Raw genomic sequence first — 20,310 nt, forward strand, 5'->3', positions numbered from 1 at the left:
ATATCAAATTACGTAGATCAAATCTACATGTCTTCATCTCTAATGATCAAAACTCTACATTAAAAGGAAATAAAACAAGATCGGTTTAACCTGCACCGCCTCAAAGCACGCCGAATTCGTATCAATGCAGTCTGACTTGAGAAGGCGTCACTAGCCTTATTTATACTGTTTGGGTGATCCGGCTACGACAAGAGGAGGTATTCATCCAGTGAAAAAAATAGTCCCAAATTCACACACGAAAAAGACGCTTAAAAAATCACTGTTGCTTTAGATTCAAGTTTAAAACAGAAAGATGAATCGAAAAAATGAATGATTGCGTGGAAATTAATGACGCACAGGACATTCGGGAACACTAGAGTATAGTGTGTTTGTGTTAAGGATGTGTGTTTGATTCAGTGTTTTTGAAAAAAAGATACTCAAAACAGGGAAGTAATTTACAATAAAAAATACACTATTTTTAAACCTTTTCCAACAAGATAACTGCAGCCCAAAAAGCTGACGTCACATTAACGTCTGTGTGGATTAATCTTTGTTTGTGTGTTACACGGCCCGACAAACCGGATCAAACTGGAATATGGTTGAATCGCCGGATCTCCTTCCCCTTTACTGCAATGAAATGCCATTTGTGAGTGACGAACAAAAGAAAACAGCTAACTCATGTCATCTGTTGGATGGCATATGTTCACTGAAGTGTGTTTCTATATGGTAGATTTGTAATTTCCTAAAAGCTGTTGGGGCTGGCAGTATTTTCCATTAGATGTGGTTTCATGTGTCATTTAGACCTTTTTTAAAAGCATTAATTATAATAGTCTAGGCTTTGATGTTCAATTCAACTTGAACGTTAGTGATTCAATTGTAGAGCGTTAATGTTGGCTGTGGAGTGTTCGTGATAAAGCTAGAAATATCCAGAAACTTCCAGAACCATGTTTGTTGCTATGACAGGGTGGAAAAATACCAGCCCGAAAAGGCCAGATGGGAGTTTCTTTTGTTCAGCAGCAGAGGGTGCAGTCTCCTAATGTCGTTATCAACATTATTACAGTTCTCTGGGACTGGGCACCTTCTTTATAGGCTAAATATTCACAGTCATTGACAGTGGCGTTTTTAGATACCAACATAATTTATTTTCTTTATTTTGAGACAAATAGATACTTTTGTTTCTACAGAAAACCAAAGTTCCTAAATTATTAACGCTGAAAAACAAACATTTATTTAATTTCAATATTGTAGTTGTTTGGATTATTTAACTAGTTTTCTTCCTTCCTTTTCCTTTCAGTAAACACAATTTTTAAATGCTAAAACAGAAAAACTCATAGTTTTCTTGACATCTTCAGTTTGGAGGAGATGCTGTGAATGTTTTTTATAGCCTAGTGCAAGTATTGGTTCAGACTTTCAAAAATGTAAAATCTATATATTGAGGGAGGGAGTGATAAACAACTTCCAGATTAGGTTCCTTGTATGAGCAACTCTTCCTTGTGTAGAAGAAAATTAATGACCAGTTTTGGTCTTATTTCATCTTGATATCCTCTTTCGTGATAATGGATTAGGTTCCTATTATTTTCTGAACAACATTTATTTAAGGGTCTTTGAGTCTGTCTGCCTTTTGCCTTTTGAGTATCTTTTTGTTAAAACAAAGCATTGACTTAAGTCACTGTTAGTGAGACCTATTGTTTTAGGGCCGGAGCCAGACTCCAGCAGAGTTTACACCTTATTCAAATTAAGGAATGTCCAAACCAGCTCCAGTGTGTTCACACCGCATTTAAACAAATGACCACCTTTCATCGTTTGAGCAGACACTATTGGGTCTATGTAAATCTTCTCAGATAGTTTTTGAATGATTGCCTTTTGATAATCTGTTGCTTTTTGTAACTTTGTCTAGAACCCTGACCAGAAAACTCATTCTGGTCAGACAGAATTCTACAACTACTTGTGAGTTTCTTGTGAGCTTTCTTTTTCCACTGCACAATGAACAAAACTCATCTGAACCAGCCACTGAATTGAAGAGAACTCTTCTTCCACACTTGCTGATAAAGTATTATATCCGGGTCACACAACAAAAACCTGTTGCATGCTACTCTAGGACTGCAGTGACTTTGGTATTCTTTCCACCTCTAAATTAGTCAATCCTAGTTCAAGTCATTCATTGGGTTAAAAATATCTAATTAGGATTTCCTGTTTTTCATGAATATTTTTGGGTTTTGGACTGTGGGTTTGAAATAACATATAATAAATAACTCAATGTAATAATTGTATTTTGCAAGGAAGACTAGATGATCGTATATTTTGACTTCCCTTATTTGTGGGTAATAGCTCAAAGCGTGAAAGGATGTGAAGGATCTTTTAACACCAATGATTGGCAACAGTGGGGAGTTGTCCTCTGGACGGGTTTCAGCCCCCTCAACGTCAATGAATTGATCTGTTTCAGAGTTGTTAGACAGGTTAAAAAAAGAAGCATCTTCTTGCATGTGTTAACCAAGGCTCATCAAAACCTTTGTGTGATACTCGCTAATCAAAGTCATTGTGAAGGAGTTGTTCTCAATTTGCATTGAGTCACTCAGGGATTGCGTTAGAAGCTGTGAAGCTTATTCAGTTGTAATAATCACTGGGATGTTTTTTTTTTAAATAGAGATGAAAGCTGTATCTGTTTATTAATCAAATAACCTGAAAAAGAAGATTAGTTTTGACCAAGCCAGGAAACTAGATATCTGACAAATCAAAACACTCAGCACATTGATGCAAAAATCACCGTAAGCTGCCTTGCTTAATGATTTGCAACATTGCCAACAATGATTTAAAAGAACCAGAGACACTAAGAGATAGCTGCCACTGTAAAGATTGTGTGATATAATGCTAGGCTGATAAATTTATACATTCCATGGTATGTATTGTCATATTGTCAAATGTAATCACGTACAGGCCTCATCCAAATGGTAGCAGCAAACCGTTTAAAATCAATGAGGCAGTTGTGGGAAGTTTTACAGCATTGGTTAATTCTCATACCTTCTCATACATATACGTTTTTTGTGTATTAATAACATTAGTGGTGAAAACAAAGTAAACAAAAAGTGTCACACATGATTAAAAGATATAGACGTACATTTTAAGTGTGCTTCTACAAGTTATATCTGTGGGTTAAATGAACCATGTTATCGATCCTGTTCCACAGGGCTCAGTTCGATTGTCTCCTGTATGAGGACAAAGGTCTTGCTCTTTCAGCTTGTCAATGAGCACCCCATTGTTACATCACGTGTGAAGCAAAATCAAGCCACCATCCAGAATTTCATACATTCCTGTTCACAAGGCGTGATTTCATTATTCTGCAGCCAGCCGCTGAAGACAAGCTTATTTATGTGAGTAGAAACAATCCCACTACTGGAAGCTTTGCTGAAACACTTATCGTGAGATTTATCCCGTGTTGAGAAGGATACTTGATGAGGAGTGAACTCCTTATTAGCTAAAATTTAAAATTTGATTTAATTTTCACAATACTTAGTGAAAAATTTTGATTGTTGCATGGTCTGACATGAGGATTTCTCCAGCTGACATTGACAGACAAGTGGTAGTCTTATAGAGACTGCGATAGATTTGTCAGAAGAAAGAAAAAACTAGTGGAAACAGCTGAGTAACAGCAGGGATCACTGTCAGTGCCCCTTGTCAACCCAACCAGGACCACCAACAGCCTACAACCAGGGAAAAGACGGGTGATGGAGAAGTTTTTTAAGCCAGTTTATACCCCCTCTGGCCCGGAAGAGATCAAGACGCGGAAGCACCACCACCACCGTCACCTTCCCCATCACCAAGACCCTCAGTCACACAGGTAGGATGGTTTATTCCAGTCAACCAGATTTACATTTACATCTAATGGTATTAAGAAAAAGACAATCACATACATTTGCCTTTTACGTAAAAAAGTTAAATTTGAAGATATCTGTATTTTGGAATCAAAATATACATATTCTGGCAATGGTTTAAAGTTATAATTTTGCAGCATTAATATATCTTGCAATACCTGTATCCATGTGCCAATCTAAAACTGACTGGTGCAGAGACAGTACATTTGCTTATATTCCTTTGTCCTCGTGTTACAGGTATACAACATTTAATGACACAGACAGAAGTACAGATGAAAGCCAAGGACACCCCCGTCACCATCAACATGGTCGTTATCTCCGTGATTGCCCTCATCTCAATGTCCACCACCAAACACAGCAGTTTCACCACAGCGAAGAGGATGAGATACTTTACAACCACAATACCCCTGTTACTCTCTCTCGGGCCTCTTCCTCTTCCCTCTCTTCATCCTCTTCCTCCTCCTCTTTTTCTTCATGGAACACAGAGGAAAGTGCAAATGATCCGTTTTCTCTTCGCCTTGCTGGGCTGCCACAGCACTCTTTGTCCTGCTCCAACATCTCAGATGTGCGCAGAGGTTTCAGGGAGGAGGACAGCAGCGAGCCCATTGTCCTTGCCACCATCAAACACAACAAGAACGGCAGTGTTTGTAATGAGATGCATAAGAGTGCACAAAAGAGGGGAAAGCGTGGTTTTGCTTCGCTTGACCGAGGTCACAGCAGAAGTGAACAAGGCCTCCTGCAAGGGAATGAAAGTGATCTTGGAGGAAAACAATCTGAAGCCCAACACATCAACTATGGACCGCTGTATAAGGCAGCTAGTTTGAATCGAAGCCTGGCTTTCAGTGAGGAGGACTTTCTGTTAGGGGTCTCCAGGGCCCCCAAGAGAGCAGTGTCCTCTATTCAGCTACCCAGCAAAGGCATCCTCAAAAAAAAGGAGCCTCATACTGACATCCGCAAGGCTAAGTCGATGGAGGTGTTGTCCCCAAGAGTTTCTAGACAAGATCCCAATGGACAGAAAGGGAAAGGGGAAACTCAAGTTGAGATAGAGCAAACCAAGGCAAATTTTGTGAAGGGAAAGTTACAATTCTCAGCCTTTCTAGATGAGATTACAAAACAGGTCATAAGTCCCTCAGCTCTCAACATCTTGGGTGTGAATAATAATAATAAAACTACTGGAAAGATACATGCCCCAGCACAAACACCTGGCCCAATCAAGCCTCAGCTCCCACCAAAGAAGAACAGAGAGAGCTCAGGGGAGGACAGGGAGCAGCACCTGAAACAGTCCAGCAGACAGGAGAAACCAGCTTGCAGCAACCCTCGGAAACTCTCGGACTGCTCCAATCCTGAAAAACTGATCTCATATGCAGCTAGGAACCACCATGGTAGCCCCCCGCCTCATCACCACCCTCACTCTCCCAGCCACAATACTCACAATGAAAGCAGCCGTAAAGACAGGAGGCCATCGCCCACTGGGGGCTCCGTGTCAGGGGACAGATATGGTAGAGGTGGCCCTCACCTCACAGATGGCACCAGCACCAGCCCAGAACCCAGCCAGCCCAAACACTTTCTCCACCGCAAACAGCAGCCCACTGCCTCCCACAGTCAACACCTGCAGCATCAGCCTCGACAGGTGCACCCTGGCCCTGTGCAGAGAAGGCCCGCCAGCTCCCCTCCAACCTCAGCCAAGGGTGTGGGGCCAGGCCTCGGATCTGAGTCTTCATCCACACAATCTGATTCACCCAGGGCCAGAGACACAGCCTCCACAGCTACCAGCCACAGCCCGGAGCAGAGTGGTCCACACCAGTCACAGCATGTGAGACACTCTAAACAATGCAGGGTGAGTTTATATTGATAGTGTTTTTGCTCTATTTATTAGGGTACAATAATATGAGACAGGGGCAGGAGAGACTGTAGTGGAGGGAGATTTCAGGCCTCAGTTCATGAATCTAAAGTGAAATTTTAGTTGTACGGGGCAAACCCTTTATTTCAGTAAGGAAAAGTAAGGAAACATGCATGAAAACATATTTTGGTTGATAACAAAATGCACATGTGATTATTATAATAATATACAGTTGCATTCTTTAACAAATAAGCTTGTATACTGACATTTGGCACTCGTAAATTGAGCAAACAAGCATTATCAAATTGAGTTTCCCCTGAAAGTACAGGACTAGCATCAGCTGCATTGCTGAAGAATGACTCAGCTTGCAGTGCGATAGTGTTTGACACGTCCTACACAGCCTGTGACTCAGCTATACTGCCTCTGCAAGAAAGGAGCAACACTGCATTCTGTTCTGTCTACGCAGATATATCCTCCCCTTATTGCAGTGTTATGCTTTCAGTAACTACAGTCATACTCATGATTCTTCTTTCTTTTTCAGGAGTCTGACTCATGACTACACAACATAACACAATTTGATTCATGTATTTTCTCATAAATGCCCCAATTGAAAGCCATTTGTGATGTGAAAGGTTTCTCTATCCCTTTGTTTGATTTAAAATTGATTTTATTTAATGAACGTTTTAAAATGACCACATATCACATACACGATTATAAATAAATTATATTTAAGGACCCCCTCGAAAACGAGATGTGGTTATTCCTAACAAAAGAATTTCAATATTGGCCAACTGCAATATATTACTTAGGGACAACACATGACTTATTTATCACTTTGTATAATATATCTCCACTGTGATCCTTAAAGATTGGCAAATGACAGTAAAAAAACAAGCTTGTTAAAGAATCTAACTGTTGTCATGTCCACATGAATATACATACACATGACATTCCTGCCCTCAAATTGTGTAGTTGTTTGTTTTCAAAGATCATCCCTGAGCTACTATATTTTCTGTGAATTGGCTGTAGAGGCATAGAAAGTAACATTACACACATCACACATCCACTGGGACAAATCTCTCAAACTAGCTCACATGGCAGCAGCCAGCACTATGTTATATGTGAGAGAGGTTGGTTGGATAAGAGAAAGGATCACGTTGTTCTTATATCAGAATCTGCTGCAGGCTTACATTGTTATGTGCTTATAATCACATACAACATTAGATAACATTTTCCATTTGGTCGCTGTGTGGGATTTGGTCTCACTGAATTTATTCTTTTCAATTTAAGGTTCAATGAATTCACACAAACACCCATACAGAGGGGCTAAGAACTAATCAATTATAGTGGCGTCTATTTCTGGGAGCAGGTCTGCCATAATTCAATAGTTTATTCAATCTGTACATGACAGTCAGTAATGGACTGGTGACCCATCCTGGGTGTGTCCTCCCGCCTTTAACACAATGTGCGCATGGGCCAGGCTCCAGCTCCCTGGGTGCATATAGATAATGAATGGATGGATGCAATGTCCTATTTTGCTACATATTGTTCTTTATATGTGCTACCTATGCTTTTTTTTACCTAGCCTAGGCCAACCTTTTTTTACAGCCTGGAATTAGTTCTGAACTGCGTGTTGCCCTTCAGACGTAGGAAATCCATTTATTTTTTCTCTTTTCCTGTATATGGCTTTCCAGTTCCAGGTTGCCTGCTTGAACTTCAAGGCATGTTTTATTTGGACAGTATTATGTTTGTTACCATTTTGGCTCTACTCTAGCACACTGAAATTCAAATGAAACAATAACTATGTCTATGAGGTTGAAGTTCTGACTTACAGCAAGGGTGCCTATGGAGTGTTCACCTTCATTGGTTTAACAGATAAGAACTTGTCACCCATTTTGTTCTTTGAGATACAAAAGAGGTTTACTGTTGTTACACAGTACTCAATGTGCTCGAGTACAGTGCCCACACAAGACTGTTCAAAGACTTATGGATTGTACTGGATGTTTGCAACAAAGGAAAAGTCAATTACGCCAGTATTACATCCTAATGTCTCCTGTATCTTATCTTTTTCTCTGATCCTCCTTTTTTTTCTTTTTCAAGGACACACTGTGTGATGCCGACCATCTCCAGTAAGTGTGCAATATACTTACTGTCTGCCCACTTCACCTTTGAGTGCAGCTTTTCGTACATTTCTCTTTGTCCCATTCTGTTCTCTCTCTGTCTATCTCGAGATGGGTCAGTGGTTATTGATCACACTAATGAGCTCCCACTCTCCCTCCACTCCTGTTTCAACAGGACGAGGCATGGTATTTATGGAACTGATTTATATAACCATGCATCTCTACGTCATTAGAAATGAGAATATATGAAAGAGAAGTTCAAAAGAGAATGGACAAAATAACAAAAGCACCAAATGAAATTAAACTACAAAATCTTAGCTATACAAAAATATGTCACCATCCTAAAACATTATATACATTTCCATTGATGCTGTTCCTAAATGTTCCTCTCATATCATTTTGTAGTTTGTGTAAAATGCACAGATTGATCTTTTTGAGTTTGTTGTTAATAACAATAATAATAATAATAATAATAATAATAATAATAATAATAATAATAATAATAATAATAAATAACGCTTAAGTGCTGAATGCCAGACCTCTGTAGCTCTATAGCTAAAATAGTGTTAACTGGCAGGCAATCTATGTAACAGCCATCTTTGTAGTTTGTTTGTTAGAGTAAAAGCCCTTTTTTAATGCAGTATTTACCTAATTTTCTCAAAGCCTTATGTGTCGTAATGAGTCATGATATCAACACGATGTGAAATGTGGCATGTTCCTAAAAACATTTTTGGATAATGAATAGACTCTTCAAATGGAGGCATATGAGAAAAGGCCTCATCTTAAATAGTTCTTAAGGGTAATTACAGTTTGAAAAATAGTAGTCCATAAAGGCAACACTTGTAAATACTCACCAGGATCTGTGACAAAACTCTATCTACCATCATTCCTCTGTGTTCAGGGCGCTGCAGGAGGAGAACACAGATCTTCACCAGAACTTGCTGCAGACCGTGGTTTGCATTGAGAGCCTGGAGGTGGAGTTGCAGAGGACCAGGGACGAGCTCAGCCATGTCAAGGAAAAATATAAAAGGTTTGGGATCATGCATGCTGAATTAACATTGCATATACCCTATAGTTTGAATGGAAAAATAAATACTGAAGATTACATCTCTTCTACGTGTTGTATGATAATGCAGTACATAAATGACAACATGTTTCCATATGAGAGTGAAATGGTGTTAAGAGGGCACTAATATTGATTCCAGGGCCAAAATCCATCAGTTAACGTATCGCTTTATATCACAGTTTTTATAGATTAATTGATCCATGGAACATACATTCAGCCTTTTGCATTTCTGTGGGTATTTTGGTTCTGCAGTGACATGTTTTCCCCGGCCAACAGAGACAGGGGGATACAAGTCATCTGTCATGTCCCTTCACACTCACCAGTGGAAGTCTTGTTGTAACACAAGCCCTGGCGAGCCTGTATCTATCCCCAACCAACCACTGTGCCTGCCAGGCACATACACATTCTTCAACAGACTGCAGCAACTGGAGTGAATGGTCACCTCACACTGGGCTCCAGTTTGGTGTCAGTTGTTACATATTTATTTGGAGAGTTTGTGGCTACCATTTGGCCTGACAAACAACTGTCTTTAACCATCAAAGATAATGACAATAAAGGGGTGTGTGTGTGTGTCTAGAAACTAAACTGACAGTAGGTGTTTGTTTTAAGGGTTGTCTTCTCTTCTTCTTTCTTCTATGGTTTTCTGTGTCTTGCAGCCTTCTAGAGACCCACACTGGGACCAAGCAGGCCAATAACCTGCTGGGGGAACACCTGCATATAGCGGTGAGAAAACCTGTGAGAAAAGACTGGGGAAGCCAGGGGATTTACTGCATTTACAAACCATGAGCCACTTGTCAATCTCACCGTGTTGTACGGTGCGTTTGTGTGTGTGTGTGTGTGTGTATGTGTGTGTGTGTGTGTGTGTGTGTGTAGTCAGAGAACTTGAGCAGTGAAAGGAAGTACCTACAAAACCGTGTGTCACAGCTGAGCTCAGAGTTGGAGGATGCCCACAGGACCATTGCAGCCATGGAGAACATAAATGTAAGCACAGTGTCCCCTACTGGACATCCATGCACACTTCAGATAGCAACCATTTTACTAAATACATTACTGGGATGGATCAGTCTTCTTTAAGCCTTGGTAGGATGGGTCATTCGTTCTAACATTTGAAGTGTAATATTGTAAGACCACATCATTCTGTGTTTTAAACACATGTATATTTGCAATAGCACATTTGTTTAAGCCTGCTTCTGCTCCTCATCTCAAGTTAAGATGATAAAATAGCAATCATGATGACATGTAACATGACATATGACATGGCACATTTTTTGTGCATCTAGGACTCTCTACTAATGTGTGTGAAAGCATCAATGAATCAGTGAATGGGCCTAGGGAGCCAAGGGGTCTAGGGGGTCAAAAATAGAAATTCTATTTTCAGTGGCTGTTTAGAGGCAATTATTGACATTTATCATTGGAAAGTCAAAGAGTCAAAGATGTCATCTATCATTCTTCTATTTTGTGTGTGAAATATGTATGACAAATGTAGTGGAGTAAAGAGTAAAATATTTCCCTCTGAAATTAAGTGAAGTAGAAGTATGAAATGGCATGAAACCTAAGTAAAGTACCTCAAAATACTACTTGAGTACTGCATTACATATGGTTAACCTGCAAAATGACGAAAGACACAAAACAACCTGGAATGATGTAGGTCAGGGGTAGGTAGGAGGGGGCTTACATGTTTCTGGACCCAGGGTGTCCATTGTCTCATAATCTGTTCATGTGTGCATGTTCATGTGTTCACTGGACACAAGTTAAACATTTTGGGAATATTATCTTAACATTTCCCATAATTTAGATCAAACAAGTATTCAAAACTGTTCAGCTAGAGATTAGGAAGATCCGTCATAGAAAGCTTTCAGAGATTTCTAAAGTGATGTTTTTTCTTCTTTGACATGGATACATGGATTGAATTCAGAGTTGGTTTTTGTGTGTCTCAACCTCAGATACCATGCTTGATAAAGGAGTTATTGGAGAAGCACTTTGGTTCAGCTGAGGCCAAACAGAAGCTTCTGACGACCTCTGGCCCAATCAGCCTTTCTTCCACCCCTTCACAACCAAAAGGCCAATCCCACATGCCTAAAGTGGAGGAGGCGGCACACGATTGGTTGACGAAATCAGATGCCAGTCTGCAGAGGGTCACAGCCTTCATACCATTTAAGCAGGGGGTGCCAACAATAGGAACTGAAGGCAGTCTCTCTGGTCAGCACAGCCCTCCTTTCTCTGCAGCTGACATTAGCACTTCTATCTATGAGAAAATGGCTGCCAGTTATGCAGCCAGACCAAAACCTCTCTGTCCCCAAAACCAACAGCAGCTTCATCTGGGCACTAACCACGCTAATGTCCCTCCATATCTCGAGCAGGCAGACGTGGGTGGTGACAGCTGGGGTGGTAAGGGTGGGGTAAAGGTAACGCTTTTGGAACAAGACATTGTGGATGTGACCTCCATGTCAGCCCAGCAGATCCTGGATGATTTCCTGCAGCAGCTGCAGCCCAATAGTGGAGGGAAGGAGCAGCAGGGCGGGCAGGAGTGGGCGGGATGAGTGGAACAAATAAAAATGTCAGAATGAAAATGTCATCCAACATGACAGGATGAACAAATAGTCTTATCTTATTGCATTGAAATGTGTATTTATTCATTTAGGTAATTGCCGTCAAATGCATTGTATAGTGTATCCCCAACATGCCAGAAAATCTTTTTTTGGGCTTGTGTATAATCTCCTTTTAGGTGTAGGATTTTATTATTGCCAATTTTGGAGAGACAAGATTTCCAGACGTACTACAAATCGGAAAACCAATTTACATCGGAAAAAAAAAAAAACTCTCAAACTTGCCTTTGAAAAAAGTTGTCAACAGTGCAATTAAATGTCAAAATGTATATTAAAAAAATTAACATGCTATCATGCTACAGTTATAGGAAACTATTTCCAAGTATGTTTTATAAATATATTTCAATTTTGTGCTTAATTTAATAAGATGTAATGTACTGTGTTTTCCCTAAGCCTGTTGCCCTGTACTCCCAACCCAATTTAACAGAGAGAGAAATCTCTCTGTCTATACCTTTAGATAGAAGCAGCTCTTCATTTCAGTAGTGAGTTTAACACTTGACCTATTAGTACAATGGATGACAAGGTTTTTAAAGGTCAGAGACATCAAGGCCACCTGTTCTTAAGAGTAACAGGTCTGAGGTTAACAGTGTTATAGCCACTTATCAGTTTTTTATTTTATGTGAGATTTGATATTGAATTGATAAGCTGAATAAATGGCAAACACTGAAGAATAAACCAACTTACCTCTTAAAGACAAGTATCTTCTTTATTTGTATAAGATGATGAGATGAATAGTCATTTTCAACAACAGCGTGTTGTACAGTTGTATTAATAATAGTTCAACCAGGCAGAAATACTTCTTGAACACAGAAATAATCACGTTTGTGTTTCCTTACCATTGTTCAGACATTTTAATCATTGTTGAGAAGGTGATTTGTAACATTCGGATCAGCACAAGGGAAACTGCCGTTAAACTGATACAAAGTAAAAGTTAAAATATTAACTAATTGATTTACATGAAATATAAGTTTAAATTAGTATAAAACAAAAAAAAGTACAACTGTACATGCACAGATTTGTATGTATTCTTAGACTCTGTGTATAAAACAAGATGGCCCTTCCTATCTAAAATGATACGGGGAATATTTTTAAAGCTGATGTAGTAGGCAGGAAAAAATATAAACACTGTATAGCAATTATGTAGAAGTATTGTGACAATGTATATTGAATAGAGTGCAGCAGCAACATAATCGTATATAGACCCATCGCTCATCAGTGTACACTTTACCCTCTGAATCATGCACTTAAGAATACTGCTAATGTGTAACTATGTCATTACGGCTGTTCTACCAATAAAATATTAATCTTCAATGAATGCAACATCTGAGATTACAGAAGTCTTTCTTGTTAAATTTTGTCTTGTCAGCTTCAAACATTCATCTCTCTTTGTACAACAACATAGAGACAGCTTGGCTATTATTAGACCTTTAATATTTGCTGTACTAAAAACCTGTCATATTTGTTCTTAATTTGGTGCCAGAAGAAATGTTTAGATCTTGTTTTCTCTTTTTGCCATCTCTACCATTAGAAGGCTACACAAGTTTCCTCATCATGTCAATGTATATCCATCAGTCTCACTATTTAAAGATATCCTTATGGGAAAAAGCACATGTGATGTGAAAAAAGTTTTCACATTTTTAATGACATGTTTTTACATGAACTAACTAACTTAGTACTTAACTAACTAACTAACTAACTAACTAACTACCTAACTGGCAATTTGGTTTATGGTGATGTGGTTGAAGCATTGTAATGGCTACCTTGTACATATGAGGTGAGAGTTTGATTTAGTTTTCTGTTGGGGGTGTTGTAAGAGCAGGGAATACACAACTGGCTTCAACCTGACTGTAGCTCTGATTCAACCTGTCATAAATACTTGTAATAATAGTTTAATCCTATTGATTCACCGCCACCAACCTCCCTTTGTGTTGCACTGTATACATAATCCAATGCTAGCATACAGCTCCTCTCCACAGTCTTACTTTCACTTTACATGAAAGAGCCTCGGTTACCATTCTCCACAAAGATCATTTTGGGATCAATTTTCACTTAATTTTAGTTGATCAATTGATCAGTGGCTTGCTCTTTTTGTCATGTATTCATACATTAAATGCAGTTGGGTCTTGTGTCATTGTAATACCACATCATAAATATGTACAAATCTGAGGTATCTGTACTGTGCTTTGAATATTTCCATCTTATGCTACATTATACTTCCACTCCACTACATTTCAGAGGAAAATATTGTACTTTTAAGTCCATTGCACGTATTTGACATTCTCCACCCTATTATTTATCTCACAACCCTTCAGTTTTATCTCGTGACTCTTTATAGGGGCCTGCCAGGTAGTTAAATAAGCTAGTAAACAAGGTAGTTAAAACTAGCTCCACCTCAACCAACGGCTACAACATTGATATGATGCTTACTAATGCATCAATATTTACATCTAATGATGTCATAAATAATAACAAATCAGTCCCAGGTTCTGCAGAAGGTGCACTTTTGTTTGTGAGACTTTAGGTACATCCAGCTGATAAAACCTCTGTACTTTTACTTAGTAGAACTTTGATTTACTTGGAGTATTTTCACACTGCGCTATTGGTACTTGTACTCTTCCAACAACAAACCTGGGACTTTTTATTTCATTCTTCTTTCCTCCTATAACGTATCTTTGCCTTATTAACCAATACAACATTTAATACTTGTGACAGCAAACTAGATTTACTTGCTAATTTTGTCACACTCCCACATCTCATGATATTGTTACCATTTAGCCTCAGCTAACTGCATCTATCTACTCTGTAGCTGAGGCATCCATAGTGACCAGTTTGTGCTGATAGGTTTCAGGTAAGTCCACCTGTCATAATAGTCCCTCCCATCAGTGTCTATCTGAACAAGTTTGCTGATCAGACACTGCCCTGCTTTTCCATTGGCCCCTGGACTTAATAGGATCCCAGGGACTCTGTTGGGGGGATTACGGCTCCAAACTCTCGACTTTGGCCAGTTTCTGTTTTCTCCAACCATGGGAACAGCGGTTTAGGGGGTTGCTGCACATGCACAGACCCAGAGGGGTGGCATCAAAAGACAACATCACATCAAGAGCAAGAAATCAGCTGGAAGGGGGGGCTACGACCGATCAACTTGAGGAGAAAAACTGTCATCCCGGGAAAAAGGAATACATATTGTCTTCCACAATTCGTTGTTGAAAATCACCTCGTATTTTTCACAGTTTTGCTGCACTGATTTTGATTATAAATCATCTTTTTGGAACAATTTCAGCATCCAAGTGAAAGCTTTTGGATTATCCTCTGAGGTCGACTGTGTCCTTTATCATCTGAGGGATCTACCTGCTTATCGCCTCCTCTTGGAATAACTTAGATGAGCTCAACCTGCTAATAACTCACCAAACAACAAGCACAAGTCCTGTATTGACCACTGTGTTTCTGGAACATTGAAACACCCTCTTGTGACCTCTGTTGAGTTTGTCTCTTTCCATGCAGCTGATCTTTTCTGCATCTCAAGTTTTGACAAGACTTGACAGAACTCCTTCCTCTTCTCTCCTGCTCCCCTTCTCTTACTTTTTTCCCTTTATTTTGCGTTGATTGGTGCATGGTAGAGAGCCATGCTGTTGAAGATAAAGTTCACCCAGCAGCGGCGGGTGCGCCTGGCCCAGGGCTTGTGGCTACTGTCCTGGATGGCAGTGATGTGGGGGGTCATCATCTTTTGTCTAGGGGTTTACCTTAAGACAGAGCTGCTTCGTAGGGCTGAGGTAGGGAGAGGAAAAATACACTCATATGTACACAAATTAATGCAATGTCAACTTAAAGACAGGTCCAAGTTTAAAAACACAGGCATGAATGTATTCAAATTTACACAAACATAGACCTTTGCCTTTGCTCGTGGTTGTTTACTAAGTCTGCTGTGCTGCTGGTAATCGGGGACTTTTATTTAAACTTAGCTCCACAGTTTAATCCGCAAATACAAACATGCAGTGCACACAATACTAGTGTAAACACGCACGCAATAACACTCAGGCACGTTCATGCATGATAAGGATTGTGAGGCCATTGTGTCTTAAAACCAATGTATAAAAAAACAAATTCAAGCAATTGGGGTTCAGTGTGTGTTAGGTAACGTGACCAGCAGGCGAAGGATGTGAGCTCTACCAGATAGTCATTGGGCTAGATTGATCAGTGATTGATTTTGATAGGTCATGAACACATGGCCACAGAGAGTTATTGATATCCAATGAGATATCCAAAAGCTCTATGTTCTGTAGTGTCTAAGTGTTATTGACTTGGTGTTGACATGGTTTAGATGAGTGAAATGTAAGATGTGACCAACAAAATAGTGTCAGGAAGGATCTTACAGAATCATTCACAATAATACAATCCTCTTTTAGATTTGTTAGACAAAAATATAGTTTAGTTTGTTTTGCACTTCACTTGCGCAATGTGTACAGATCATTAACAAAACTAGTTATTTCACACCCAGAGGCTGAGATCTTTTGTCCTAAACTCACGTATGACTGGATAGATATTATTGGATGATTGTTTTAATAAAAAATAATGTAATATATATAATATAATTTTAGTACAACAATGGGGCAGAGGTGCTTTACGGCTGACAGGCTTTTGAAAACTCAGCCAAAAATAAACTCAGTCTATAATTGACTTTTGCTGTAACCAGGGCAATACATTCAATTTGTCATTATATTTCTGGAGTAGCCTTTGCATCCAGCACATCAGCAGCTAATTGAATCTTTTGGCTGCCAAGGTCATTTTTGGAATAGATAAGGCTAATCGAATGCAGGATTATTAGCTGCTAAAGTGTGTGGAGGAAATGACAAAGTGATCCACAGTTGGCTGCTGCTCTTGTGGCTGCTATTATCTTTAACTCTGCTCTTCCTTTCTTGAGGTGATGGACAACTCAGAGATCCACGTGGTGCCCAACATCCTGATGATGGTGGGCCTGGCCTCCATTGGCACCAACTGGGTTGCGAGTCGCGCGTGTCAGGACTCCTTGGATGCAACCCGCTTCCCACGTTGGAAAGTTTTCCTACTGGCTTGGTTTGCTGTAGCTGCAGTGCTCTGTTGTTTGCTCATCGTTGTTGTGGTGCTCAGCTACGCCCTGCAGGGAAGCCTGGAGGAATCTCTGAAGGTGGGGGTCATTAGTAATGATCAAACAGGTGTTAGCATGCCAGCTGTTGGGGATTTTAGACAGGGAGGCAACATATTCCAAATTTGGCCCATTGTCCACGCCCACTCCAGCCCCATAGACTTTTACATGGGGCCACCCCTGGACATGGGACCAGGGTCATCTGTACCCTTTGACCCCCTCTGACAGTGGGCCTATTGATTTGCAATGCGAAAGAATTTAAACAACAAACCCGACAGCATTTACTATACACAGGTTTTAAATACCTAGAACGAATTAAATCTTTTAACAGACGCAAACAGAAATCAGCTGCATCTTTAACATACAGTACATAAAAATCATGGCAATCTCTCATTCACTCTTCTGTCTTCACTGTCAGGTGGGCCTGAGGAATGGTATTCGGTTCTACAAGGACACAGATGTGCCAGGCCGCTGTTTTCAGAAAGAGACCATTGATCGTCTGCAGATAGAGTTTCGCTGTTGTGGGAACAGCAACTTCAAGGATTGGTTTGAAGTTCAGTGGGTCAGCAACAGATACCTAGACTTCACCTCCAAGGACGTCAAGGAGTGAGTGAATCACAATACAGGGAGCAGCAGGTTATGCCGTGCAGGGAATTGAGAGGATGAAAGAGAAGAAACTGGACTCATGAGGAGTATACAGGAAAGAGAAGATAAATCTAGTTGAATGGCAGATAAGTAGACTTGACATCCAAAAAGGTCAAACAAACTGTTAGAGGGCTGGAGGGAGAAAGGGAATGATTTGGTAGAGTGAAGGTAGAGGAATAGTGTATTAAAAATAGATTTGGCCTTTACTTTTGAAACGAATGACAGAAACGGATAGAAACGTGGTCAAAGATGAAATAAACAAAAAAGACTGAGCAAACAGAAAGGTTGTGACATGATAACAATGGCAGAAAGGCCCTGCTCATTTCTGACTAATTTTATGTGTGTCTGAAAGTCAGGCCTTTAATTTCTTCACTTCATTTCTTTCTCTCTCCTCTTCTCTGATTTCTGTCTTTTTGTAATCTGTTTCCATCGTCTGCTTTCTCACTGTCCCTTCCTTCTCTGTCTCCAGTCGTATCCGCAGTAACGTGGACGGCCGTTACCTGTTGGATGGTGTTCCTTTCAGCTGCTGTAATCCCGCCTCCCCTCGCCCCTGCCTGCAGCTGCAACTAACTGATAACAGCGCCCACTATAACTACGATTACCAATCAGAGGAACTCAACTTGTACAGCCGCGGCTGTAGGCAGGCTCTGACTGATTACTTCATGGAGCTGATGAACTCAACTGGTCCTGGTGTACTGTCAGTCATCTTGATACAGGTAGGATGCATGATGGCATGAACATAAATGCTTCTATTGTTCTGTGATTTGTGATGAAATAGAGGAAATGCAGTAATTAACCAAGGCAAAGAGTGTTAACTGAATATCTACATACACACACATGCACACCCAGACACACTAACGCACGCACAAACGCACGCACGCACGCACGCACGCACGCACACACAGATACTATAATTTCCAGAATTTTGTGCTACGCCCCTCCAAATTTTCAATTAATAGTTTTATTTAACGCAGTGACTGCCAACATGACACCCATACACATGTTTGCAGTGCATCATTAAACACCGTCTACAGCTAACCAAACAATCTATACTTTTAAATGCAACAACTCAGTCCAACATGATAAGGGTAGATGGCTGCTATGTGAAAAGTTAATGAGGTCTCAAGCTGAGTTGTAGACAACGCCAGATTTTCAAGCAAAAACTAAAACTGGCTTTGAATCAAAGGAAGAGGAAGCATGAGATAAAACTAATAATAATTTTTGTACAGACCTTAACCCGTTATCCTATAAAAGTGTGAATGTTTGTAATAGTGATTATAATCTTCATGCGTGCAATCCTGCAGCAAAACGTAAGAATTGATACGATAGTTTCGATTCTGAAGAAATCAGTTTTTGTGATCCGATCAAAACATTTGACCATCTCATTAGGTGACAAACACCAAATGAACCAAAGCCTTTACATGATCCTGATTGCTTTTTTCTGTCCAGCTGTCAGTATGTCTGAGCCTTCGATATCTGCAGACAGCTGTGGAAGGAGCTATGGCTCTGGAGGACCCAGAGGGCGACAGTGAGGGTTTTCTCCTGGAGAAGGGTGTGAAGGAAACCCTTGAGGACCTCAAAGCCAATGCCCTGAAGATGCTAAAGTTTGGTCAGGTTGACCCCAACGCCGCCGAAGGGTCCTCTGAGGCTGCAGATGCCGAGAAAGCTGAGAAGACTGCGTCCCCTACTCCTGCCAGTTAGAGAGGAGAAATTATTTAAATAAGAGCTGTGGGGGGATGTGTTTGAGGTTTCTTGGTTGTGTGAGTTGGTAGGTGGCGGGTACAACACCAGTTGAGTTTTGAAATGTTAGCTTTGATTTACGCTTCACCAGTGCAGCAGCCACAGCTGTCTCGCACATGGCCAAAACAAGGCAACAAATATGGAATCTTATCAGGCCCTGCACAGACACCAAAACAAACATCTCCTCTGTTCAGGACCTCATGAATGTGTAACCACCAAAGAATCTGCTCGGGAGATGTATAGTAGGCTACTTATTGGTGTAACTAGAAGAGATAATATTCAGTTTAAAGTGGTGTAGCTTTCACACATACCAACAGACACATATTTACCACTTTTTGACATTTGGCTATAATTTGGCAAAGTCACAATTAACACAATGCTTAAGGTCACATGTGCACTGTAATATTCATCTCAGGGCTGTAGAGTTTGTACTTAACTGCAATAAAATGCTTGGGAACCTGTTAAAATGGCACATGAATTATATATTAAAGGTAGAGGTTTTTAACTGCTTTTAGAGTGGGCTTCCTTTTGTACATCTAATATACAGAGTAGGGAATTTCCCTAAGTATGGGTTATCTGAGTTTAGCAAGGAGAGTTGGATTAAGTGCGTGTGTGTTTGTGTGTATGTGCATGAGTGTGAGTGTGGTGCCCCATATGAAGCTGTCATCTTGTCTATTGTGACAGCTCGGAAACAATCTGATAATCCTGGTGTGGTTAATCCCAGAAGTGCTGAACCAGCAGCATCATCACACAGGAACACACTCTGTCATACAGGGACAAAAACAGCACACTGATGCAACATGTTGGAAGTTATTTTTGAAAGCAAAATCGTTTTTAAATGCTTTTTTTGTTGTTGTTGCAAATAATATAACATTCTGATCTGCCCTAGCTATCCAAATGTGTTCATCTTAAATAAAACACTGTGACGGAATAAGGGTAATGAATGTTTCATTTTAGCAGATAAACATGCTTGAAGTGGTCACAGAAAAACATATTTCTTTAATTTAAAAACACAGGTTGATAAAGGAGTGCGGATTAAAGATTGGTTTCAGGTTTAGTCACATCCGTTAAAAATATTACCTGTAATAATCCAACTATTAACATTAAACTACAGCACAATTTGAGATAGGTTACTTGCTGTAGTTTTCTTAGACAAGTACAAAAAACTAAGTGAAAATTCAGATGAATGAATTCATGAATACGGATTTAAAATCAACAACCAAAGAATAAAAACTAATGTTTGCAATGTTTAACCCCTTAACGCCTGAATTTATATAGCTGTATATAAAAAAATGTTTTATGTGTGTTTTTGCCTTTAATTAGATG

At 39.9% G+C, this 20,310-nt stretch overlaps 2 protein-coding genes across 2 annotated transcripts; both read left to right on the forward strand.

Annotated features, from left to right (window-relative positions):
* Positions 1-3,251: 3,251 nt before the first annotated feature.
* On the forward strand, positions 3,252-12,802 carry LOC117951647. Its single transcript, XM_034883439.1, has 7 exons — positions 3,252-3,814; positions 4,086-5,685; positions 7,789-7,817; positions 8,710-8,838; positions 9,531-9,597; positions 9,748-9,855; positions 10,818-12,802. The coding sequence occupies exons 1-7, from the start codon at positions 3,702-3,704 to the stop codon at positions 11,412-11,414; spliced, it is 2,643 nt and encodes an 880-aa protein (XP_034739330.1). The 5' UTR covers positions 3,252-3,701; the 3' UTR covers positions 11,415-12,802.
* A 1,651-nt stretch (positions 12,803-14,453) lies between these two features.
* Positions 14,454-19,915, forward strand: rom1b (retinal outer segment membrane protein 1b). Its single transcript, XM_034883473.1, has 5 exons — positions 14,454-15,250; positions 16,399-16,641; positions 17,018-17,205; positions 17,714-17,960; positions 18,694-19,915. Exons 1-5 carry the CDS (start codon positions 15,104-15,106, stop codon positions 18,943-18,945), a joined length of 1,077 nt encoding a protein of 358 aa, XP_034739364.1. The 5' UTR covers positions 14,454-15,103; the 3' UTR covers positions 18,946-19,915.
* The last annotated feature ends 395 nt before the right edge of the window (positions 19,916-20,310 follow it).

Source organism: Etheostoma cragini, chromosome 10 (assembly GCF_013103735.1).
Source record: "Etheostoma cragini isolate CJK2018 chromosome 10, CSU_Ecrag_1.0, whole genome shotgun sequence".
Taxonomy (NCBI): Eukaryota; Metazoa; Chordata; class Actinopteri; order Perciformes; family Percidae; genus Etheostoma; species Etheostoma cragini.

Bases quoted from the DNA above. Each gene is read 5' to 3' on its own strand.
- LOC117951647 (XM_034883439.1), top strand. From the start codon at position 3,702: ATGGAGAAGTTTTTTAAGCCAGTTTATACCCCCTCTGGCCCGGAAGAG. The intron at 3,815-4,085 runs GTAGGATGGTTT...CTCGTGTTACAG, and splicing joins CAAGACCCTCAGTCACACAG to GTATACAACATTTAATGACA. The intron at 9,856-10,817 runs GTAAGCACAGTG...TCTCAACCTCAG, and splicing joins CAGCCATGGAGAACATAAAT to ATACCATGCTTGATAAAGGA.
- rom1b (XM_034883473.1), top strand. From the start codon at position 15,104: ATGCTGTTGAAGATAAAGTTCACCCAGCAGCGGCGGGTGCGCCTGGCC. The intron at 15,251-16,398 runs GTAGGGAGAGGA...TCCTTTCTTGAG, and splicing joins AGCTGCTTCGTAGGGCTGAG to GTGATGGACAACTCAGAGAT. The intron at 16,642-17,017 runs GTGGGGGTCATT...CTTCACTGTCAG, and splicing joins GCCTGGAGGAATCTCTGAAG to GTGGGCCTGAGGAATGGTAT.